The sequence below is a fragment of the Lissotriton vulgaris genome, chromosome 5 (genome assembly GCF_964263255.1).
Source record: "Lissotriton vulgaris chromosome 5, aLisVul1.2, whole genome shotgun sequence".
In the NCBI taxonomy this organism is placed as follows: Eukaryota; Metazoa; Chordata; class Amphibia; order Caudata; family Salamandridae; genus Lissotriton; species Lissotriton vulgaris.
In genome coordinates, this window is record NC_141693.1 from 36560926 (window position 1) to 36587373 (window position 26448).

The following is a 26448-nucleotide window of genomic DNA, read 5'->3' on the forward strand; positions in this document are numbered from 1 at the left end:
AGGGTTACTTGCTGTATGCAAGTATTGTTCCCCCAAATAGGTACACTCGGGGAGTCACCTCTATGGCCTTCATTGAATGTTTCTTTAATACGTTTTGATACTTTAAGCAGAATGAAAGCCATGCCTTTACAACAAACTGTGCTTTTGACCTCGGCCAAAGAAATCTATGATCTACAAATTGAAAGGACTTTGGCTGAGATACAGGCTTTAATAAGTACAAACTGCCCTATACATTTCGTAGAGAGGATGGGATGTATCTTAAACATTTCTGATACGAGCGGAATTGTACAAATATCTAAGACCATATGTTCAGGACTGTTAACACCTTTTCAGACGGTCCTCAGAATCATTCCAAACTTTGTGCATTCGGTGTTTGGTGGTCTGCCCTTAATTCTAGCACTCGTTGCAGGTATCCTATTTTTATTCCTACTGCTACTGCAAGCCCATTCATCTGCGTCACTCCCAGCAACTTTGAGAAAGCTCTCCTAGAACGGAAGTGCTGTGAGCGCATAGTGCAACTTTTGGGCATACCTCATCTACGGAAACTTAATACAACATGGTTTCTGTCATTTAGACCAATCTGACAAGATTGCGTCTTACCTGTTATACGCTGCCTGCTTTGAGGTGAAGGATGTGTCCTAGACATCCGTCTAACACTCTCATCAGTCATGCCAACGGATATCGATACTCTGCTGGACCCGATAACGGCCCATGCTCTGTGATGTGCCCAGAGGCTACCAATCCTGATGACGACATTCGTTGAGGTCTCACAGACGCAACCTGCTACTGCTGAAGTCCGAGATGGATCAACAGGCACACAGGTAACAATGGACGCGCACATTGCTGCGGCATCCGATGCTGAAGGCGATGCTTTACACCTCTGTGTAGTTAATCTTCTAAATGAGGTATTCCAACTGTCACCGACATCGGTGGACAACCTTTTGTCTACAGGAATAGATGATTTCCTGTTTTCACCAGACCCTTACACTGGCTTTGATTCGGCTCACAGTGTACCAGGGAAGCTATGAATCTAGCCTCTATATTTTCAAAACAGAAACTTGGAACTCTTCCTAAAATTGACCATTTTTCTAAATTTGAAAATACATGGCACTTCAGTCTGCTTACAGTGGAACTATTCATATAGAACGGACTTCTTTGAATACTTCCAGGGGCACATTGTCACCTTATTTACAACAAATTCATTTAGTACCAGGTTATGTAATGGCTTTGGTTTTTTTAATACTTGTCAACCATTTAGTCATATGTACATGTTTCTATACAATCATATTGCATTTTCTTTCCAAAATATGCGTAGAATGAAAAACTGCTTTAAAATGTACAGTACCTTTGCATTACATGTTTATCAAACGTTTTTTATACCTTCTTTTAGTATGCTTTTATAAATGTTTTCAGCGACATGTGGTACTCAATTTAATGTTTAGCATTTAATGTTTACCAGTTAGTACAATCGTTCATTCAAAAATGGAGTGGGTGTTGTATTCTGCTTTAGGTGTCCGTAAATAGGTTTTCCTAATACATATCCTTATATAGGCATAATTTACATTGCCCTTATATTGGCATAAGATCCCAGTCATTATTAGGCATTCCCAATGCTATCCAAATACAGGCATGGTCACCTACATCCGTACAACCCAACGTCACAACGAGTTCTTAGAAACCAGACCCTTAAGCTTTTGAGCGTTTCCCCAGCTTCCAGTGTTCTGACTCCCTTTGCAGGGTGTTAGAGTTCGAGACCCGAAACCGGTCTCATTCTCAAGGCATGAAGCTGACTAGAACTTAGAGGGACTCTTGGCATACTAGACTCAGCATACAAACTATAGCATACCCTACTATAGAATACAGCACCTACTTCTTACTTTTCCCTACACCTAGGCACACTGGGGTAGAACTAGTAGAGAATGCATCTTATGAGTACTCACATTTTAGCCTATGTTATTTATGTATATGAATATATGTGTTATAGCTAAAAGATGATGCTAGCCCAGTATTATTTATTTCTACTGCTTACACTGTACATAATATATCTTGCATACTGTCTTATGATTGTAACAGCTCATATCTCTTACACACGAAATAAGACTGTTCAATAAAACCTTTTATTGAAACGCCCGTCTATTCTTTCTGTGTAACTCTGGAGAAACTAAGCATGCACGATTTGCTGAGTGAAACTGTTATCTATTGTTTCCACGATTCTGAGAGTGTTCCAATTCTAAAGGGAAACAAAGGTTATGCGGTTGCCAGAAACTACTCCCTTCTTGTTTACAAGGAGTTTCTAGTGGCCTCTGAGTTAGCTGGCACACAGAGTAATTGAGTTTAATATACTCGATAGGGACATACTGACCTCAGTCATATGCCAACCTATAGTGTATATTATTCCAATGCACAGATCCTATTAGGGAAATAGGAACTACACTACACCTTGTAAATGTGCGGTAGCGTTGAAATCAACGGGTTTTGCGCTGGAACGCCCAGCGTAACACCCATTGCCCACCTCTTTCACTCCAAGTGTAGCGTGAAAGGGGGCCTTATTCACAAAGTGGCGTTAAGCCACGGTAAGTGGCTTAATGCTGCCTTGTAAATGAGGTGAAACCCCTATCGCCACAGGAGGGTCGGCGTTAAAAGTGATTTTCCTGTGGAGACAGGGCTTGTAAATATGCCCCTCAATCTACTGGTAGTGATTTTACAACCATATTTTAGAGTGGGTGACATCTCTGCCGCTGTGGTGGAAACCTCCAGATTCAGTGTGGATAACTCCACAGCGAGATCGAGAACTCTGTAGTATTCTCCTATGACCATCTATCTCTTATGATAACTTGCTCCTAGCTGCTCAGCCTGTGTGAGTGTTCTGAGTGGAATGTTTGTTGTGTGAGCTATGTGTGGAATGCTTGGGTGACTGGGGCAGAATGACTGGATGGGGCTGAGCAGCCAGCTGGCTGCTCCGGTGGGACTGTTGATGGATAGGTAGGACTACTGACAGAGATCTTCTTACCTGCTTTTCTACTCTTCATAAAACTACATTGACTTTTTCATGCCTGTGTTGTCCTGATTACTACAAACTCCTAATAGAAGTGTAAGAGGCAAATAAGATACACATGACCACAATCACATACACCACACACAGATTCATTAAAAACATATAAAAACAGATCACAACCTGGGTTTGACTTTTTCTTCTTTGAGGTTGCCACTCTGCAGCAACCAGGAACCTCACTGTGCCTCTAGAACACAGCCCAAAAATATGAAGAGGAATGTCACAGAGGAGAAGGCAGCACTTCAATCAATCAATCAATCAGGGATTTGTATAGCGTGGCTACTCACCCGTGAGGGTCTCAAGGCGCTGCGCTCCATTTGTGATAAAACAGTACAAAAACTACATGGGCTGCCTCCATTCCCCCTCAGTGGAACAAGGAAGGCATATCTGCACCAAGACCCACACTCCATATAAACAATAATTTTAAAAAATGACGGTTTGCTACTTTTATGTGTGCTGTATCATGCAGCACACATAGAAGTTACAAAACTCCATTGAAAGATTGTTTATGTGCAGGAGCAGGCCCCTTCTTGCACATACACAATTTTCCCCTGCCACGCAGACACCATTGCACTATGGTGCAAGTGTGGGTGTGTTGGCGCTAGGCAACTAAATTAGCACTAGTGCAGGGGGAAACGCAGGGTTGCACCATATTGTTGTAAATATGGTGCAGTCCTGTGTTACAGATCTGGCAAAGCACGGCGTTAAGCCAGGGAGGCTAACGCCAGGCTCAGCCACTTTTTTGTAAGTATGCCCATGTTCTCTATAAAAAGGGGTATAGGTTGAAGAAAAACAAATATAAAACAGTGTCCCTCATAACCTGTCTTTAAAACAATTTAAAAAGTGCATAAAAGGTAAAAAAAAAAACAAGGACATTCGAAAGTACAATGTCAAAATGAACAATAAACCCAGAAGGGGTGTCAGAGTCTAGTTCCTGTCTTCAGAGGAAAATGTTTGTGGCCATCGTCAGGCCTGTTCTTGACCGCAATAATGTGAAAATCCTCCTCAATGGGGTACTTTGGGATGGGGGACTGAAGCAGGATGGACACCCCAATGGGAAATACGATAAACAGAGGTTATTGGGTAAACAAGTAAGATGGATGAACTTGCAGATGGGATTACCGGAGATGCAGTGTGTTGGGGAGGTAGACAAAAGAGACACTATACCTGCTATCAGAGCGGCCATGAAGAGGCTATATAAGGTTCAAAACTACTTAGTTACTGACTAAAAGTAACCAGACCTCTCCTTCTAATTCACAGAACTAACGTAAGACAAAATCCTAAACTTACTACTTTTGGTATTCACAGAAGGCATTTAGTTGTAGTAAATTTAGGATTTTGTCTTAAGTTTGTCTTAAGTCTGTCTTAAGTGTGTCTTAAGTCTGTCTTAATTTTGGCTTAGACAGACTCAAAACAAACTTAAGACAGACTTAAGACAGACTTAAGACAAACTTAAGACAAAATCCTAACTTTACTACTACTAAATGTCCTTTGTGAATACCAAAAGTAGTACGTTTAGGATTTTGTCTTAAGTTAGTTCTTTGAATCGGGCCCAGACATACGAAGAGATAAATAACTGAGCTTCTTTGATGGATCTTAGGATCATCTTGCGAACAGTCACAGAGACTTAAAAGAATAAAAGGGAGTGGACAAAACGTAAGCACAAAAATGTTGAATATTATGTATTTGAACCATGATATAAACTATAATATAAACATGCGGCTTGGCATGACTGGATGAAATCAAACCTTAAAAGTCAGGTCCTTTTTAGAAGTAAAATGTTTATGGTGCTTGCTGCCGTCAACCAAAATGCGAGAAGACTCGAAATAAGAGCTGTGTCTGTGTTGAAGAAGACATTGCTTTTTGAATGTACCTACCAAGACGGCACTGCACTGTCACAAACTGACTAACCAGGACAGCACACAGAAAATGCTATGTTGGATTCTTGTAAGGAATTCCTATCACCTGGAATATATGGACATTCTCCTTTGTACATCTGAGGTCCCTTATATACCAGGTCCGCTTCTCCAGAAGCCTTTGTAAGGGAGGGGTATAGCATAGCTTGTTTTAGATGCTAGGGCCAGGTTGGCCTGATACTAGGATGGTGCTTTGAGCTTTTCATACTGCTGGGCGGTATGGATACTAGACAACAAAGTGATGACGGGGCTGTTCCTAAAAGAAAAGGGGGGGGGGGAAGGAGAGGGGTAGGTCACTAGGGGAGGGGTTGGTGTTCAATTGGACAACCACCCCTGGGTATCCAATGTGTTGGATATAATGGCCTCACACACCCTTGCGAGTGTCATGCTTCATCATAGGCAATGCTCCTCGTCGGGCAGGCGGTGCAATGCCCAACGGGCTCACCTCAAAGAGGGGCTCTTTATCGGAGATCTTTTATCCAACTGCCTTATGGTGAAGTGCGGGTAAGGGGCCAGGAAAGAGTAGAAAGTGTGGGTGAGGGTAAAATGTAGCGCGAGGTACCGGAAACAATTTTATTCTGGTGGTCCTCTGCCACAAGTAAAATCAGGGATAGCCGGTACTCGTGGGAACTATTGTTTCCCAGGGTAAACCGGAGCTATAAGTGCAAAAGGTGTGGTCGGTATGGATACTGACATGACACCGTTGGCTTTGTTTACATGAACCTCGTCACACCATCTAATCAGAAGGATAGTTCTGCTGTCTGAAAGCCTGTTATTTTAAAGCAGGAACACTAGAATTCTTTACATGTGAAATTTGTTAGTTAATTAATATTTGAGTTAACGTCTGCTCATTCAGTCTTCCATGAATCCTCAAGTCTGAAGCTAATGACTATATATTCACTGAAAATCCTAAATTTATAGTTAGGAAACAACCTTAAAAATCCTTGGAAATTCACAGAAAAAACAAAGGTTAAAGGTACTAGCAGTTATAGTTACCTGAACTAACTATAACTTTCGCCCCTGCAATGCAGTGCTTATGACTTCACATATACCTTCACTTATTACATGGTCAGTGACATCACTGATGGCATCTCAAAGGACATCACTGATGCTTTTCCCAGGGAATTTCTATGGTTTTGTAATGGCATTTCTAACTATAATGTCCATGTAACCTTTTAGGTTTTTTAGTGAATTTGTACGCTTTTTCATCATATCTACTAACTCAATAATATGCCTGTAACCTTTGTATTTTTTAAACATATAAAATTACATAAGCTTAACTATTTAAAAAAAACATTATGGAAGGGTCTTGTGCTCACTGTGCCACTGGATTCAAGATAGCCTGGCTGATGAGGGGGTGATACCCCGCAACTGGTCCCAGGATGCTTGTTTCCCATCCTGGGAGAACTTGGCCTGGCAGTTAGGGCTGGACTGTTATCATGGGAAGCAGGGTCAAGACTGATTTGCCTTTGACTGGGTCCAAACTGAGGTGGCAGGGTGATTACAAAAACAATGGATTTAACCCAGATCTGTGACTGGGGGGATGTTTGACAATGATCTGGATTCTGTCTACACTTTTAAGTAACTTTATACTCTGATTTTGTGAATTACCAAAGTAGTAAAATTACTCAAAGGTGTAAGATAAATTACACGTGTAAATTACTTTTATGAATAGTCTCACTAATCTTTCTGAGAGGATACAATTGTTTCATGATATGTATCTACCACACAATGTTGAGATGGCTGTATAGGTAATGTTTTCTGTTAGTATCTGTGCCCAGTATTTCATCAGACCTCTATAAGACAGAACAGATACAGAGAATGGTATTTCTCCTAAACCTAGCTGCTATTGTATATCATTTGCTACAGGTCCAATAGGATCAACACAGCTAGTGAGCCCATGACTTTAAGGATCTAAGCTTGGATGTCCAACAAGGCGGCCTTGGTTCCTCTCTTTGGTCTACATACTGACTGCCACTCTTCTTACCTGTGATGTCGCACTGAGCTGGAGTGGCACTGCCTTCTCCAAGACATTCAGCAGAAAGAGTGCATTAGAACTTGGTCTATAACTGTTCATGCTGGGTGGATATAGTTTAATTGATAAGTGGAGTGATTCAGGATTGTCTTGAGAATTATTGACATTATCCCTATTCTGAAGACGTCCTTCATAAAGTAAGTAAATATAGATGTCAAGACTGAGCTGCACATCTGAATCATTTTTGAGGGACATGGGTCAACATCACATGTTATGGGACTCTTGTTTATCATGACAACGTAGACTTTGTCAACTATACCTTCCCTGAACAAAAACTCTATATTAGTCGGTGGTTGCTTAACAAGAGGACGAAAAGGATCGTTGTGCACCATATTGCATTTGATCACTTTTCCATCACCCAGGACCTTTACCAGATATGCCCAGCTCTGCTAACAGATCACTATCTCTAAGCTTCTATTTGTTCCATGTCATGTCTCTATCCTCTCATCTGTGAAAATCATATTCCTTCAACTACAGTTTGTGAAGTATTCTCTCTCTATCCTTCTGTCAGTACATTTATTTCCTCTGAATCCTGGTGTCCTTATAGTTTCATGCCCCCATCTCACTATCTTTGCATCTTTCATGCCTCCATTCCACTATCTGCTGTCTGTACAGTTTCATGTATGTATCCTGCTGCTAATATAGTTATAAGTCCACTACTGTGCCGATGGGTCAATGTTTCATTCTGTTATCTATTAAGTTTGTGTCTCCTTCATATGGTTAACAGAGAGCCATGCCTCTATTCTGCTGCTAGTACATTTTCATATATTCTATGGTGTGTACATTTCATGTGTCTGTATTGCTGTCTGCAAAAGTTCAGGTGTCTCCCTGGCTATCTGGATAGTTTCACATCTTCATTCTGCCACCTGTTCAGTTTAAGGTCTGACAGGCACATGCATCAAAGCTTTTTGTGATCGCAAACGGTGCGATTCGCATAAAAATCAGCCGTTTGCGATCGCAAAATGAGCTTTTGCGATGCATCAAGGGTCAAGGCCCTCGCAATTTGAGAATTTGCAATTAATTGCGAGTTCTCAAATTGCAATTGTATTTAAGGAATCACAAATTGAGATTCCTTAAATGCAATGCTTTAAAGTAAAAACAATTAGCGATTTCGCTAATAGGGGGCGCAAATTACCATGAAGTTGAGCTTCATGGTAATTTGCAAAAACTTTGAAAAATGCACTAAAGTGCATTTTTCAAAGTTCCATTTTGCACACACACATGTCCTTGGGGCATGTGTGTGTGCAAGATGTACTCATATACAGATTTCATGGGTGCAACAGGATGTCCTTTAGACACCATGGCACCCTTGAAATTGCATTCTCAATTTGCGATTCTCTGTTTGAGAATCGCAAATTTAGAATGTCTTGCCATTCATTCCTATGGGCCTCCAGGCCCATAGGAATGAATGGGGAGGTATTCCTTAATTGCGACTCACAAGTTGAGAGACGCAATTAAGGAATGTTTAGAAATCGCTATTTTTTAAGCGATTTCTACATACATAAGCTTTTGCGGTTCCTTAATTGCGATTCCTTAAAAATAGTAATTAAGAAATTGCACAATCCAACATTGATGCATGTGCCTGTTAATGTGGGCCCTCTGCGGTTGAAGTCTTTAATCAGCTGCCTGGCTGATGGTATGGCATACTCACAACAGCTGTAGTTTACTAACATCATCATTTTGTCTGTGCAGTTTTGCATCAATATGTAGTCTGAACAGTCCTTTATCTATGTGATGCTGTGTGTAACTTTTGAGCTAATTTCTCTATGTTTAAGGACTATCTATCTGTCCTCTCCATTTGGCCTTTATATTGACACCCTTTGAATTTTCAGATAGACGCGAATCTGCGAAGCAGAGGTGCAAGACAGGGATGAAGCATCATTTGCCCAGTGGGTACTACCTCCAAAACATCTGGCACACGGTCTCCTGCAGCATGAACAGGTTCCAGTCACAGGATGAGATTAACAGCTGTCTACAGGGGAAATCCCTCCACCTCATCGGGGACTCCACCATGGCGCAGTGGAATACTTACTTCATGAACACCCTTAAAAGTAAGTCACCCTCACAGCATCAGATGCATGCACCACATCCGCCTGTACTATACGATCAGCAGCTGAAAATCAGCTGTACATCCCATGTCAATCTGTACCAGATCATACGCGTCTTTATGTTCCATGTAAACCTTTACTGGCCTGCCATTGTTTGTATGTCTCGTGTCAGACTGTACTAGACCATCAGCTGCTCTACGTCAGCTTACCCAAAGTTACTAAAATCAGCATATCTCATGCATCCTGCCCTAGGCTATCAGCAGGTGGGTGTAACATGTTATGCTGTACTAGACAACTAGCAGCTGTAGAGCTCCTGTCTGCCTGTACTGGGCTGTCAGCCTCCGTGTGTCCCATGTCAGCCTGTACCTGATACCAGCAGCTGTAGAGCTCCTGTCTGCCTGTACTGGGCTGTCAGCCTCTGTGTGTCCCATGTCAGCCTGTACCTGATACCATTAATCCAAAACAAAATGCCAATACTGCCAAGTGATTTCAAATACACTTATTTTACACCGTGCATATGGACAAGACTGTATGCAAGAAGGAATTTATCTCATCAGACTAGATCAATTCAAATCTGCATTTTATTTGCACAATTCATCAATTTTGTTATTTTTTGCAAAATATTTTTTCTTTTCAAAGATACTTTTTGAAGCACATTACAAATAAACAATACAAAAGATAATCATGTCACAACTCACCTATATACACCATTCATACCAATAAGACATTGCAATCATACTGTGAACTCATTCAAACTCCTAACACTCTAAAAGGCAAAAAACACTTTTTGTACAATTATAAACAATATATGGAAGAGAAACCATAGATATACAATTTCATATGAATCACTTTGATCTACAGATTTGTTCGATTCTCTTATGGTTTCCACGAGAGAAACGTGATATCAAAGGGTCTACGCGTTTCGAACTCCAGGTTTAAGGAGTTCTCGTCAGGACCAATAGCTGCGAATGACAAAAACAATGGGGACCTGTGTTAGTGTGTAACCTCTTAGTGCGTAAACCTACATGGGTTCAACACCCACATCTCTGCCTCTTACCTCTCTAAGTGTAGCAGGATGTGCCTCATATATTCCACATTAGTCACGGAGCGGGACCACCTGTATAGCAATTAAATACATTTACTGAAGTAGCTTACTCATGACACCGTTTCATTACAATCATACTCAATCTCATACTTACTTAATATAAGGTGTTGTTTTATCCTTGGTTCTATAATGGGGAAAGGACAAGGATTTCGTCAGTGGTTGAAATTTTAAACTGGGGCTGGAAATTTCCATGTGCACCTCGGCGTTTCTTACCAGGTAGTTCGATGGTGTCGCCGAAAAAGTTGGCTTTAAATCGATGATCACGGGGCGTCTGTGGGGGCCAAGAGCGGAAAAGTCTTAGTGCGCGTGGTGGACATGAATAATTGCGTCCCTAAAATACTCTACGAGTTTTGAACTATCTTGTCGGCATCGCCTTACCGGTAAATGTAACGCTGGGCACCGGCATCTGAGTTTGTTCGAGCGCGGAATCCAGTCGCGTCTGGGGGGTCAAAAACGGGAGCGATATAGTGGATGTTTACGCAAATTCAGCGGTTTCAAGTGTTTTTCAATTTAGGTTAGAGCTCGTACCTTCAAGTCGCTGGGTGCTCCGGTCGGGTCCCGTCCTCCGGTCTGGTGGTTGAGACGCCCGATGGTCTATTTACTTCCTGGTTTCGGCGTCACGTGATTGAGTCAAGTATTTTGGTCGCCATATTAGAGTGGGTAAATTCTCACATGTCGTGGCTTAACTTTTTGCATTTGCTGGTATAATATATGTACCTGATACCAGCAGCTGTAGAGCTCCTGTCTGCCTGTACTGGGCTGTCAGCCTCTGTGTGTCCCATGTCAGCCTGTACCTGATACCAGCAGCTATAGAGCTCCTGTCTGCCTGTACTGGGCTGTCAGCCTGTGTGTGCCCCATGTCAGCCTGTACCTGATACCAGCAGCTCTAGAGCTCCTGTCTGCCTGTACTGGGCTGTCAGCCTCTGTGTGTCCCATGTCAGCTTGTACCTGATACCAGCAGCTGTAGAGATCCTGTCTGCATGTACTGGACTACCAGCCACTGTGTGTCCCATGTCAGCCTGTACCCGATACCAGCATATGTAGAGCTCCTGTCTGCCTGTACTGGGCTGTCAGCCTCTGTGTGTCCCATGTCAGCCTGTACCTGATACCAGCAGCTGTAGAGCTCCTATCTACCTGTACTGGGCTGTCAGCCTCTGTGTGTCCCATGTCAGCCTGTACCTGATACCAGCAGCTTTAGAGCTCCTTTGCTGCCAGTACTGGGCTGTCAGCCTCTATGTGTCCCATGTCAGCCTGTACCTGATACCAGCATCTGTAGAGCTCCTGTCTGCCTGTACTGGGCTGTCAGCCTCTGTGTGTCCCATGTCAGCCTGTACCTGATACCAGCATCTGTAGAGCTCCTGTCTGCCTGTACTGGGCTGTCAGCCTGTGTGTGTCCCATGTCAGCCTGTACCTGATACCAGCAGCTGTAGAGATCCTGTCTGCCTGTACTGGGCTGTCAGCCTCTGTGTGTCCCATGTCAGCTTGTACCTGATACCAGCAGCTTTAGAGCTCCTGTCTGCCTGTACTGGGCTGTCAGCCTCTGTGTGTCCCATGTCAGCCTGTACCTGGTACCAGCAGCTGTAGAGCTCCTGTCTGCCTGTACTGGACTACCAGCCTCTGTGTGTACCATGCCAGCCTGTACCTGATACAAGCAGCTGCAGAGCTCCTGTCTGCCTGTACTGGACTACCAGCCTCTGTGTGTCCCATGTCAGCCTGTACCTGATACCAGCAGCTGCAGAGCTCCTGTCTGCCTGTACTGGGCTGTCAGCCTCTGTGTGTCCCTGTAATGGCCGGATTTTCCGCCTAGGTGGAATCAGCCCCTGGGGGCCCCTCTAACCCAGCCAGAACGTACTCACCTCCCTCCTTAGAACGTATTCACAATGGGTATAGATATATATATGTACAGATCGTACCTAAGGATGGGGAAATAGCAATAAACATGCATAGGTTTTCTACCATATCTTATTCACATCGGTTAGTCTCGCGGCCACTCAGACCCAGACTGATCTACCCCAGGGCAGATGTGACACACAATCTGGCGTGTCTACACACGGGCCTGCAGAACCCAATGCTCTCTTTTACACACGGTCCACAATCCGGCGAACCTCCACGCTGGTATCCCCCCCAGCGTTCTCACTTACACACGGTTCACAATCCGGCGAACCTCCACGCTGGTATCCTCCCCAGCGCTCTCATTAACGCCGTATATCAACGACGACCACTTTCCTATGAACACCTATGGGAACAATTTCTCATTTGTCTACTTGGGATAAAACTATGATAATGACAATTAGTATGGTTTTCAAATGATATGATGTACCTTCTGTTCTTGGCATCAAAGGTCCACTCGCTCCCTATTTGTTTGATCACTACTTACCTGATCGGGATTTCACATCCGCTCATGCAAACAACTTTCAACTAGGAACATCATTTACCATGATTGAACAAGAATACAAGGCACATGTCAGTTCACTAAGAACTAGGGTATTTATTGACAATAAACATACAACACAATACTATGCAACATAGTTTCTGCAAAGGAAAGGTAAAGGTTAGAATGCGTGCTCATTAAAGAAAGGGCGGAGATCACCTTGTTAATATGAAGTCGGGACTCGGCAGTCATCTAGGTTCCCTTCTCGTCTCTGTGTCTTGGCTCGTCTCGAAGTCACACCCCAGCCGTCACAAGTACACGTCTGCACCGCTAGGCTCAATCTCTTCTGCTTCCCTCCAAGTCACTGGAACCTTGCTGATTATTAGCTACCGTATCTCTCTCTCTCTCTGTTTCAGTGCGCTCCGCGCTATTTCTCCTTCAGTCTTTCTCAGAGAGTCTCGGTCTTAAATCTTTCTCGGACTTCAAAGATGGCGACTGTCCGCCATAGAATGATTAATGGCAGAGATGCTAACGGCTAGCTGCCGCCTACGAACTAACTCTCGACTGTCTAACACCTTCGCTAATATCAAAGCCTGTTCCTTCATGGAAAGCTACGGCCAGTAACCTGCCGCCCACCAAATTCTTGTACCTCCCCGTACCAAGGACACGTTCCCAGCCGGCCGGCCTGAAGTTGTGTCTTCGGAGTGGAGAAAAATACATTCCTTCGATAAGGGCCAGCCTGAGCCGGTTCTCTCCAAGCGAACAACAGCTTGAAACTAAAACATTACACTTGACCTGGAAGGCCTCTCGAGCTACCAGGCAGAGGGCAAGATGGAGTCTGTCCCGTTTAAGGCCTACAGGGCCCACAATACGCATAACTCCATGGAAAATATCCTAACACGCTAGCAAAAGGACGGATCATGACTAATACTTATATATTTATCCCCTAGCTTGAATTCATAAGCCCTACTCTAAGGAAAGGGGCACGAAAATACCCTACTATGTTTCAGAAAGAGGTCCAATCCATAGTCCTAATCCCTACGCTATAAGGCTGATAGACTGGAGTCACTCTCCATCATTCTCCCTCTAAAAAGGCCAGAAAAAGTCAGCCATTACAGTCCCATGTCAGCCTGTACCTGATACCAGCAGCTGCAGAGCTCCTGTCTGCCTGTACTGGACTACCAGTCTCTGTGTGTCCCATGTCAGCCTGTACCTGATACCAGCAGCTGTAGAGCTCCTGTCTGCCTGTACTGGGCTGTCAGCCTCTGTGTGTCCCATGTCAGCCTGTACCCGATACCAGCAGCTGTAGAGCTCCTGTCTGCCTGTACTGGGCTGTCAGCCTCTGTGTGTCCAATGTCAGCCTGTACCTGATACCAGCAGCTGTAGAGCTCCTGTCTGCCTGTACTGGACTACCAGTCTCTGTGTGTCCCATGTCAGCCTGTACCTGATACCAGCAGCTGTAGAGCTCCTGTCTGCCTGTACTGGACTACCAGCCTCTGTGTGTCCCATGTCAGCCTGTACCCGATACCAGCAGCTGTAGAGCTCCTGTCTGCCTGTACTGGGCTGTCAGCCTCTGTGTGTCCCATGTCAGCTTGTACCTGATACCAGCAGCTGTATTTCCCACCTTCAAGTGCAGGAGTGAATACAAAAGTAAGTGCCATCACAAGGATGGGATAAAGGAACAGAGGATTTTAAGGCTAGATGTACCCCCACGAGGTTACGCTGCGTTGTGCGACAGGGAAGGAGCAGGAGAGCGCCATATCTTCAGAGATATGGCTCTCTCCTCCCCTTTCCTTTGCGCTGGCGCTGATTTCAGCTGTTATGCGCCACGCACACACCTTAACGCCATAGAGCTAGGGTTTGTGCATTAGTCTAGCATAGGTTTAGTACAGGGAAGGCACCCTTCCTGTACAAACTATGATACCCAGACATGATGTAAAGTTTTCCTCACTTTGTATCTGTGCTGCAAGTTGGAAAAGGAAGGAGAAATGAAAGCATTTCTTCTTCCTTGCGCCTACTTAAAAAGGGCGCCATTTTCTCAAGCTACACCCAATCTACTTTATTTAGTAAATTTGGTTTAGCATGGGAAACCTTGGGTGGTTTCATGGGAACACCAATGCTCCACCCTTAGTATGCCCTCATGGCTCAAAGTAATGCAAAGCAGTGCTATGCGCTGCTTTGCATTACTTTTCCGTTATTACCATCCGTAAACAAGATTAGAGCTGGAAAGTAAGGGAGTCATTAGGATCGCGGACGGACTTGAGTCCGTCCGCGACCCCTGAGGAGGAGGGAACGTCCGCAGGGGCTGCAGCGTTCCCTCTGAGTAGATTAGGAAGTGACCGCCAGGGTGGCAGTCACATCCTCTATCTTTAACATTGCGGCGGGTGCAGCTTCAAGCTGCACCCGCCGCAAGGTTAAAAATGCATGCATCGCATTTGCATGCACAAAGCAGCAGGCACTGCGCAGTGCCTGCCGCTTTGTGCAAGCAAATGCAGGGGGGTACCATAGGTACCCCCCATGTGCACCCCCACCCCCCTTCACCCAGGGGGCCCACAACGGGCCCCCGAAGTGAAAGTCCGTATGCTTTTCCTCGGCGGAAAAGCCGCCGTGGAAAAGCATGTATTTACCACCATCCTAATATCGCTGGCGGTGTCTGATAGACACCGCCAGCCATGTTAGAGCTTTTCCGCCGCGGTCGGAAGGCGACCGCGGTGGAAAAGCTGCGGACGGAATTCCAGACCCACCAGCCATCCTAATTTTGAGGTGGGTCTTTGGAGGCTCAGCAGTGGTTTTTCATCATCCTCCGGGCCGGCGGTGGCTTCCGCCGGCCCGGAGGATGCAGAAAAATCGCTATCATAATCGGCCCCTTAATAGAGGAAAAAAGATTTTGTGCTGATTTGCATAACCTTTGTGACACAAACACGGGGCAAAATCTTAGTAAATCCCCCCCCTGTGTATCTGCGGAAAGATGTTTTAGATAAACAGCCCATTGAAGCAGTGTTGGAGTGTATGGTGAGTCTCAGAAAGCAGAGTCTTTGATCAGCAGATGTTACCGGTTTTCTCTCATATGGTCATCTGAGGTGGTGGTCTATCCCCCAATGCAGCACCCAAGAATGCAGTGCTGCGTTGTGTAACAGGGAGGGAGCAAGAGAGAACCATATATACAGAGATATGGCCCTCTCTACTCCTCGTCCTTGTGCAGTGCAGAATTTTGCTGCACCCCAGTTCAAGGGCGTGTACGTGAGTCTATCCAAGGTATAGCAGGAGAGGGGCTCCCTTTAGGCCTAGGAGGTAAATTACGTTCCGCTCGCGGAGTTTGCGGAATTTGGGTAATTTTGCGTTCCGTGGAGAACGCGAAATTGCCCAAAATTCTGCGTTCCGCATCTTCTCGAAATGTTTTGCTTGTTCGCGTTCTCAAAATGCGTGTTCACAAGATATTTGCTCCCGAGCACGCAAAAAGCGATTGCGAACAAGGAAAAAGCATCACGAACAAGCAATTCCGCGTGTTCGCCGAATTTCTGCGTGTTCGCAGAGATTTTTTACAGTTTCGCAGAGATATGCGTAACGCGATTACGCAAATTCCGCCCACCTCTAGTTCCCTTCCAGCAAAAAATACTATTCCTAGACAACTTTTAAAACTTTTCCTACTTTGTATGTACAGGGCCGGACTGGGAACCTTCATCTCTCCTAGGGCCTGGTTGGTGTAAAATGGTGGGTGATAAGAGGTATAAAGGTATTTAGAGGTCACCTTCATCTCTCCTTGGGCCTGCTTGGTGTAAAGTGGTGGGTGCTAAGAGGTCACCTTCATCTCTCCTAGGTAATGGGTAGTATAAAGTAGTGGGAGACAAGAGATATTGGAAGGTGACCTTCACAGCTCCTTGTGTCTTGAGAACATGGCCTTGTTAATTACCAGTGGGAACACTGTGATACCGTTGTAATAAATGACGGCACAAATTCCATCTCTACACAGACAGAACTCCGAAATGAAAGCAGCCTTCAATCCAAATCAAAGGGAAATCTTATAGAGACTATTGATGACACAATTTTTAAACAATTGGAAGGTCAAATGATCAAACAATTTAATGCTATTTCTAAGAGACTTGATAGACTGGAAACCCTCGTGAAAATAGACGAAGCTAAGAGAAAGGGCATGGTCTGCCTAGACAAAATTAGAGGCGAACGGCTGTTAAAAGAATTAGAGTCTATTACTAGCGCCTTCTCCAGTGGAGACCTTATCAAAAACTGTAATCCACCTACAGCTAAAGGGGTCAAAGAAGTATTTAATACTAGTAGTCCGCCCTTACTTACATCATTATCGGTGGAAGCTAATACAAGGCAACACAATTCTGCCTCAAGCTCGTCATCTATTCCCTTACCACCTTCTACCGCTCCCATTGCCACAAAGAATAAACAGAAGAGTAACCCCCTCAGAGGTACAGACAAACAGAAGGTATCCCCTAACCCTGGCCAGCACAAGGCTCAACCTGAGGACAACAGGCCGATAAAACATCAAGGTCCTGCTTTACATCTTCCCCCTGAGGCTTGCCCTTATGTCTTGGTTCTGGCTGGCATACCACCGCTAAGGGAGGGTCAAGGAGAATCCTGGGTTCAGGTACACAACAAATGCATTGACTGGTTAACTAAACATAAGGGGTTTGGCTATGAAAAATCTAAAGAAATTTTATCCACACGTCGGGTGACCTGGGTCGGTCCTCTTGTCAAAAACATCACTGTTTCTTGGCAGCCACACGTCTCCTATGCAAGGAACAAATTAGGCAAAGCGATAAATTCGATAACTTCCCTGCGCCAACCTAATTATGCAGATGTGATCACGCCATTAGTAAAGATTTATCAAACACAATGCTTTCCAACAGGAACTTATGGCGCAGAGGTATGGGGATATACTAACTGTATCCATATCCAGACTGAAGAAAACAGGTTCTGTCGGAAGGTGTTGGGTGGAGTCCTTTGTTCCTCAAATTACATGTGTCATAGCGAATTAAACATCTTATACATTGAGGACTTTGTTAGATCAAGGCCACCTCTCTTCTGGCTAAAGATATGGACGAACCCGGCAGCCACATTGACACGTGATATAATCTCGGACTGTTTAAAATGTGACAGGGCACACTGTATACCGTGGCTGAAAGCCGTAAATGAATGTTTAATGAGTGTAGGGTATGGTCATTTGTTTACTTCCCCTAGTCTTATAGATCGTTCACATAAGACCTTGATTCAAAGGGCTCTATATAACCGCTATAGAGAGTAGCGGGAAAGGAAAAACCTTACAAAGTGTACCGTTATAAAGTATATGGGCCACTTTGAGCCCTCTAGCGGTCACCCCGGCCAGCCCCAGAAATACCTACGTTTACATCTTGGTAGATGGAACAGGAGTTTACTGTTCCGCTTTCGGGACGGGAGTATTGTAAATTTATTACATTTCCCCCTTAGCTACAACAAACATTTGGAAACTCTAAGTTGTCCGTGTAACCCAAATATGAAACAGAGTCTTATGCATTTCTTGTTCTTTTGCGACTTTTATAAATTGTTTACCGTCCATTATCTAATGCCTTACTGTCGGAAACATGACCTGTCGGATTTTAGGATAGCATTGAGGACTCTATTATTGTTGGGATCAGATGAAATAATATTCAGAGTGAGCTGTTTTCTCAATGCTGCTGTTCGCTCACGAGCTACTTTGCACATTGATGGATAATATTTGCACATCACACTTCGCACTTTATATCTTCACTAATTTGCACACTTGTATTTTGTATATATATTTGTCCAGATCTCACTTTTGTTGTCGCTATTTTTAAAATGATTCAAAATCCTTTAATTGTATATACTGTTTTTAAAATATATTTGCGTTTTTGTAGAATTGGTCAGATTATGCCTCTGCTGGTTGTTATATCATTGTACTGTATTTTTCTGCATTGTATCTTGTAATGTACTTTTATGGATGTTTTTTATTCCGAATAAAGATCTTTGACTGACTGACTGATTAACAGTGGAGGGATACAAACATCTTAAGCGATCATGTTTATCTCTTCTAAGGTCATGCAATTGCTTGTCAGAATTTATGCTTTTGAGTAAAAGATCTTTGCATTGTATCCTCAGTGAACGGGTTGTCAGATCCTGGTTTTATTTAGGGCTGGGAAAACTTTTAGTTATGTTGGAGTAATAAGACAATGTCAGTAATTGTGCATTACTCTTGTGATGCAAAATTATCGAAATTACGCAATTACTCCAGCGTGAGTAATTAAGAGTAATTTGGGGCTAAAATCCTTTCATAGAAGCACAGTAGTGACAATCTAAGCAAGTGCGAGAGACTGCTAGCTACTGCCGTTCGTGTTGTGTTGCATTTAGTGCTATTTTCTTAGCACAAAATTTATCCTCTGGCACAATGGTGCATTTTGCACCAAGCAAAAAAGGCTAAATGCTGGATTATGCACCTCACATAATTACACATAGTTACAGGTACTTTTGCTGGAATCACAAGTAATTACGCTGGAAAGAATTACGCCAGTTACGCCCATCTATCATTTTATTCCTAACTCTATGTACCTGGCTTTCAATTTAGGGGATCAGTTTGATGCCAAGTTGTACTTTGTTCCCCAAGTCCCAGCCTTGGTGAAGTCAACACATTTACATCTGTATGCCTTATCCAAAGGAAGGCCAGTTTTTGGCCTTTGATCAGTGTTAGCTATTAGGCTCACCAGTGGCACTATCTAGAATACAGTACTGCATGCTGGCCTACTAACTTCTCCCTGAAAAAGAGGTCTGCAAACTGAGAAGGGTACAAACGATAACAGGATGTATTGTCGTCTGACTTAAAACGTAACCACATGCTTGAGAAGAGACAGAAATTGTAATGCTGACAATTAAACAACACATTCAATGTGGTGTGCTTTGCTTAGTCTAAAAAGTAGTAAATCATGAAGCATCCAATACCTCAGGGATCTTTTTAATGATCCACTCTTTCTGAGACTCCCCTAATTCAACAAAGAGCAACATGTATCTCCCAGGAATATGAGAGGGTGTAGAGGTACCATGACTTTTCTCTCATGTACCTGTTGTCTTGCTTTTTCTCCTGAGGACTTGGGCAAGACTTCAAAATACCAGGACACCACATGAATACTCTTCAAAATAGGACTCTACACACTTTAGAATACCAAGATACAACGCGAACAAAGCTCAACACTCATTTGCTAAGTAAAGGGAAATATTTATTGCAGGACGTTCCCTTATATGAAATGACAATAATGAACATGTAAAATAAATATATGTAATTAATGTATATACACAAGAATAAATGTATAGAAAAATAACTGTATGTACACAAGAATAAGTAATCAGAACTTGGAATACTTCACCAGCTGTCTGTTTAGCATCATCCACGCCAGCACAACTGGGAACCTGTCTCAGGCAGCAGGTCTCAATCGGGCATAAAACGACCTAAACAGTTTGTCCCCTCTTCAGCAGAGCTCCTGTCAGAATACCAAGAGTTCTCCTTCTTTAAACTCTTTACTAACATGGTAAGATACTTCTAGAAGCTACCCCTCCTTTCCTCTGCGCTGTAGGTGCTGTCTACACTCTCTGCATCAAGGGCACTCAACGGAGTTGGCCAGGTTCCAATGAGAGCTGAGGTAGAATTCTTCACATTCTCAACCTTGGACATTGTATGCATCCCACATTGTCTGTTCTAGCAGCTTATCTCTCTCGCTCGGTGAAGTGAGAAACAGAAACAATCTGTGTGATCAAGTAACCTGGGCCTGCCTGCGTTCATAGCTGAAAGGCAGAGTAAGACAGACACAAAATGAAACTGTGTTCACAAAGTAGGTAAAGCAACATGGAGCCAATGGTGAATACACAATTTCACAATGTATAACTGCCTGTGGAATTACACTCCACTCCTTGACCATTGACTAATATTTAGCATAACCCATAGGTGTAAAAGTTATAGCTCTGGTTCGAAACAAAGATATAAAGTTAGGCACACATTGCATAAATCAACAAATAGATATTAAAATACAAATTATAATGAAAAAGACACTTAAAATGTAGCGTAGTTGCCCAAAATCAGGCAACCATCCAAGTAACCAATCCTACCACCCTTTGTCCACATCTTGCTCAATTCCTTAACTAATTCATGCAATGCATTAAGATGTGAATGGATGGTCAGATAAATGGAAACAACACAATCCTTCAAAATCTGCACTGCCTTGGTTATGTTTTAAAAGCAAATAGTCAATAGTAGCCCTGTTTTGTAAAGCGGCTTTTCTTGTTCCCTGAACACCCAATAGCAATTCAGCTAAAGCAGTAGAAGTGTATTTATATTTTTCTCCATTAAACATGCAAGCTTGTTTATTATCCTAGAATTATATATAGTGACCCTGGAATGCCTACTTGGACGTAGCTAGACTAATGTATTCAGTTTCAGATAACAAGCTAATTTCAGAATCATGGGGGTATATGTAGAAGAACTGCCACTAACGCTAGTTAGTGGCATATTTCTTAACGTGGCCTATCACAAAAATCCCATTGCCCTGTTAGCGATGTATTTACAATACGTTGCTACATGGCGATAGTTTCAGGTAGCTGCAGTGAAAACTGCCGCTAACACTAGCATGAAGGTGATCGAATTCTGACGTTAGTGGGCGAAAACTGACAAAAGACCCATTAGCTGCAAATAAATACACGCTAGTCAGCCCAATATAGGAAAAATAGCCTATAAGTCCACCTCCAATGAAAAATAGGAAACAAAACCAATGGAATGCAGAATGGAGCAGCCAGGACCAAGTGTTGCATGGATCAAGAACCCCCCCCACGCCCCCCAACAGCCAGAATGACCAGCCAGAGTCCCAGGGGAAGAGGAAATTCTGGGCTACAATCATGAAAAGAGGCACATCGCTGGGCAAAACCAGTGATGCATCACTTATCATTGCGCAGTCCTTGCAACACCATGTCATCCAAAACCTTGAAAGCGTGTACAGTCCCCAGGGGCCCAGAGGCCTCGCTGGCCTGCGTCTGGGACCCAGAGTGGGATGCGGAGATGCTGGGAATTGCTGGATCCCCAGTGGACTTGGCAGCGACTGATGCACCCAGGCTTGTGAAATCCTGCCTGGCTGAGGCTCCTGCTGGCTGAGTCACAGATTTGGAGAGAGTGCAGCTGATTGCCCCACGTGTCAATGTCCAGGTGAGTAGAAGGTGGTACGGGCCAGTCGAGTTGGGCCCAGGCGAGGTGAGGATTGAGATTGATACTAAAGAAAGCAGTGTAGATGAAAATAAGTTTCTTGAGAAATATTTGTTTGCTGGTGTCTACTGGACCTGTGTGAAACAAAGCAGCAACTGCTGTGGAAGGCTGCTGGGGGCCTACAAAACTGCTCCTGGTGATCATGAGAAATTGCCTGAGAGGAACAGAGCTTGAGGGGGTAAATTTGGGGATGATGGTGTGCAGTAGTCGAAGAATGGGACCAGGCTTGTTCTTCAGACAATTGATGGTGTGGAGCGGGCTCCCCTATGTGTAGGGAGCACTGTGAGGGGCTCGGCGCTGCACGCTGTCCCTCGTGCAGAGTCCTGCCATGCTCCGGCTGCTCAAGTCTGGCTATCTATAAAAAGGCTGTGCCGGAAGAGAACGGAGCAGGCAGCTTTCACCCTAAGCTCTCCTTCCTGCTGGTCTTAGGACTGTAAAGGGATGGGGTCGCATCTATTTTTTGCTCCACCTCTCACCACTTCCAGTCCAAAACAGCACTGGTCTTTAATGTGTTTTCTTTGTCTCTATTTCTTTTCTCCATGTCCCCCATCCTTCCTTGGTCTGTCACCCTCTGGTCTCACCTCCAACTCCTCCTTCTCTTGGCCCTATGCCCACCTTTTGTATCTCCTGTATCCCCTTTAGTCCTCCTGCAACTCGCCGGGCGACTGTCTACAGTGCCTACTCAATAATGGCGGCTCCCTTAGAGGACCGGGGTTCCGCAGCAGATTGGCAGCTCATTCACAAACTAAGTGCGCTCCAAATGCGACACCCCCTACCTGGCGGAGGTCTGCATCTCCCTCAACCTGAGGACAGGTAGGAAGTGAATTGCCACATGGGGAAATACAAACAAACAGCCTCCCTTTGCCACCCACCTGTATCAAGAATAGACAACCCTCACTCCCTGCACCTTCCCTTCCTTCTCTTCCGTTTGACCCCTTTGTTCTATTCACCACCGTCTGCTTGATACCAAACATTCTCCCCCTCCCATTCTCACATTCCTCCTCGGACTCTGACTCTCTCTTGGATACAGTGTGCCAAGTTTCACCCCATTCAATCTTCTGCTCTTGCATGGCAAAATCAAAACATGACTGTGAGTCAGTGACGAGACGCATAGATATGAAGTCCTCTTAGTATAATGCTGTTGTCTGAGTTGTAAAGCACATATATGTATTACTGTACAAATGTACATAGCACACTAACAGAGGTACATGCGTAAATCTTACCCAGAAGTCTTTTCAAAGCTTTTTCTATAAGCCTGACAGGAGGACTTAGGGTGGCACCATGGCTGAGCAACACTCTGCCCGCTTGCAGAACTCTGTGGAATTTGGTGGAGTTTTTTAGGAACTCAGCAGATTTCTGCGTAGTGAAACTCCGCAAGCTCCACCACTTGCGGCACCGCCTCTGTGTGTCCGTGGTGCCATTGGATACCCCAAAATTTCACATTTTGTGAGCGTCCCTGTACCTTTGCTGGATTTATCTCCTGGTCGTCCACCTGGGAGAGCACGGCTCCAATGCCATGTTCGGATGCGTCGGTCTGGACCACAAACTCTCTGGAGTAGCCAGGGGCCTGTAGTACTGGAGCGGTGCACATGGCCTTTTTCAGTTCCTCGAACGCCTTCTGACAGGCAGGGGTCCAACTAACCTTCTTGGGGTTTGCCTGGGCTGTTAACTCTGTGAAGGGGCCTACAATACTCCTGTAGCCCTTGATGAATCTACGGTAATACCCTGTGAGTCCTAGGAAGCCCGCCCCTCGGTCTGGGTCGTGGGGGTCTCCCAGGCATTGATGGCATCTATCTTGGGTTGGAGGGGGGCTACGAGGCTGCTTCCGACCTGGTGCCCGAGGTATACCACGGAGCTCTGTCCTATCTGGCACTTTGCTAGCTTTAATGGTGAGTTCGTCGGCTCGGGGGATGGGGTGTGCGTCGGTTCGGGTGACCGCGTTGAGTCTGCGGTAGTCTACGCAGAACCTCAGCTCAGGAACGGTGCCGGGGGCGGCCGCCTTCGGAACCAGGACCACGGGGCTAGCCCATGGGCTGTCGAGGCTTCTACCACTCCCAGGCCCAACATCTTGTCAACTTCGGCCTTGATGCAGGCTCGAACTCGGTCAGGGACTCGGTAGGCTCTGTGCCGTACCGGAGGGCTGTCCCCGGTGTCCACGTCGAGGACGCACCAACTGGTGACGCCAGGGGTGAGGGAGAAGAGGTCTGAGAATTGTCCCAACAACTGGTGACATTCTTCATGCTGCACGGGGGTGAGGGAGGAGGAGAGACTCACTCCCTCTACGGAGCCACCTTGATCCTTCGCACACAGGAGATCTGTTGGAGGGTCCGTTTCCTCTTCCTCTCCGTCGTCGGTGGCAAGGAGTAATCCCAGCTCAGAACGCACAAAGTGGGGTTTGAGCCGGTTCACATGTAGGACTTTTAGGGCATTCCTGGCCGATTTCGTATCGACGAGGTATGTGACCTGGCTCTTGCGCTCTATCACCTTAAAGGGTCCAGTCCACTTGTCCTGAAGGGCACAAGGTTCTACTGGGGACATGACCCAAACCTGTTGGCCGGGCTGAAACTCGACCAGAGTGGCATTCTGGTCGTACCAGCGTTTCATCTCCTCTTGGCTGGCCTCCAGGTTGGCCTCGGCCAGCTCGCGAAATTCGGTTCCGGAGGGCCAGTACGTAGGAGAACACATCGGGGGGTGTGCTCGGGGGGGCTGTCTCCCAGCCTTCCTTGACCAGGCTGAGGGGACCCCGGACGGGGTGCCCATAGAGCAGCTCGAAAGGACTGAACCCCAAAAATTTCTGGGGAACCTCTCGGTATACGAACAGGAGGCAAGGCAGGAGGACGTCCCACTTGCGTCGCAAGGGCTCCTCGAGACCCATGATCATTCCTTTCAGGGTGCGGTTGAACCGCTCAACCAGGCCGTTACCCTGGGGATGGAAGGGGGTGGTGAACCTGTACGACACCCCACACTGTTGCCAAAGGGACTTCATGTACCGGGAAATAAAGTTTGTGCCTCGGTCGCTCACCATTTCCCGCGGAAATCCCACCCGGGAGAAGATCCCCATGAGGGCCCGGCCCACGACCGGGGCCGTCACTGTCCGGAGGGTGATGGCTTCGGGGTATCGGGTGGCGTGATCGACCAGAACTAGAATGAACCGGTGACCTAAGGAGGTCCGGGGGTCCAGAGGTCCGACAATGTCGATTCCCACCCTCTCAAAGGGAGTACTGACAACTGGAAAGGTCTGGAGAGGAGCCTTGCGCTTGCCTCCGCTTTTGCCACTAGCCTGACATGTGGGGCAGGACTTACAGTGGTGCTCCACATCGGCCCGCATGCGGGGCCAGTAGAAATGGGTCACTAACCGATGGAATGTTTTATCTTGGCCCAAGTGTCCCGCCAGGGGCACATCGTGGGCCAGGTTGAGGAGGAGGCCGCAGAAACGTAGGGGTACCACCAGCACGCGGGCTGACCCTAGTTTGGCGGTCTTCTGTTCGCTGTAAAGTAGGCCGTTTTCCCAGTAAAGGTAGTGGGAGCCGGACTGGTCTCCAGCGGCCTGGGCTGCGGCCTGTTGCCGGAGCCCCTCAAGGGCAGGGCAGGAGGTCTGCTCCTGGCAGAACTCCTCTCGGGACGGTCCTCCTTCTTGGTGCCACTGGGCCAACTCGGGGATATCTGTTAGGGTGGGGACCGGCGCGACGGCAGGTCCGAGGGGACCTTCGTCGGATTTGCTTCCTTCGTTGGAGGGCTGGTCGAGGACCGTGGGGCGCTCGCTTCCCTCTGGGGCATCTGTTATATCCTGCTCTTCCTCTCTCTTTGTGCTCTTCCTCTCTCTTTGTCCCTCCTTAGTGTTAGTGTCTGCTTGTCTATGTCATGTCTCTGTGATGTCATCCTGGATTCTACCTGTTGCCGTTCAAGGGATTTATCAGTTACCTGGAGGCTGAGCAGGAAGTTATCTGCTCCCAGTGGTGTTTCTTACCATATTACATTCCTACCTGAATGCTGTACCTTCTATCTAATCTCAAGAATAAATATACTACATGTACATTACAACAAGGACCCTTCATCTTTATTTTACTGAATTTAACACTGGCGACGAGGTAAAAAAGGACCCATTTAAAAGAAAAAGGACTTCATTGAATTTAAAAAGGACATCATTGCAACCAAAGACAAGAAGAGAAACGTTTAAAGTTACTTTCCTGCTTCTGGGTACCCCACCGGTGTCTAAATCCAACCGACAGCCTCAACCCAGAGCATTGGAATAACCTTTGCTGAAGTAAAACTACTTCTAAATCATCTGGCGCTAGAGCAAACTTAAAGGTCTCCCTGTTTTCATCTAGTGAGTCAGCGTGAGTAACGTTGCTGCTGCTGTCTGTCCTAGGTGTGCCTGTGCTACTTCTGCAACCTCCTGTTTAAATGAAAGTGTGCTTGTGCTGTTTCTGGAATCTGCTGTTTAAAAGATTGTCAGCTCACTTTGTGACTTCAGTTTATGGCCTGCGCAACTTGTGCCAACCTGCTGTTTAAAGGTCTCCTGTTTACAAAAGCGCTACTAACTGGGACCGTTACAACCTGCAATTAAAATTAAAGTCTGCCTGCATCAATCTGTGTGAACTCCATGTTTCGGTACCTTGGAGGTTGTGCACTAGCAGTTTGAGTGAAGAGACGGCTATTTTACTT

At 45.4% G+C, this 26448-nt stretch overlaps 1 protein-coding gene across 1 annotated transcript in view; it reads left to right on the plus strand.

Annotated features, from left to right (window-relative positions):
• Nucleotides 1-26448, plus strand: part of LOC147710063 (NXPE family member 1-like) — a 427649-nt gene that overhangs the window by 369066 nt on the left and 32135 nt on the right. The window contains exon 4 of the mRNA XM_086920722.1: nt 8836-9054. Within this exon, the coding sequence (XP_086776848.1) occupies nt 8836-9054 (219 nt within the window). The remainder of the gene's footprint in view (nt 1-8835; nt 9055-26448) is intronic.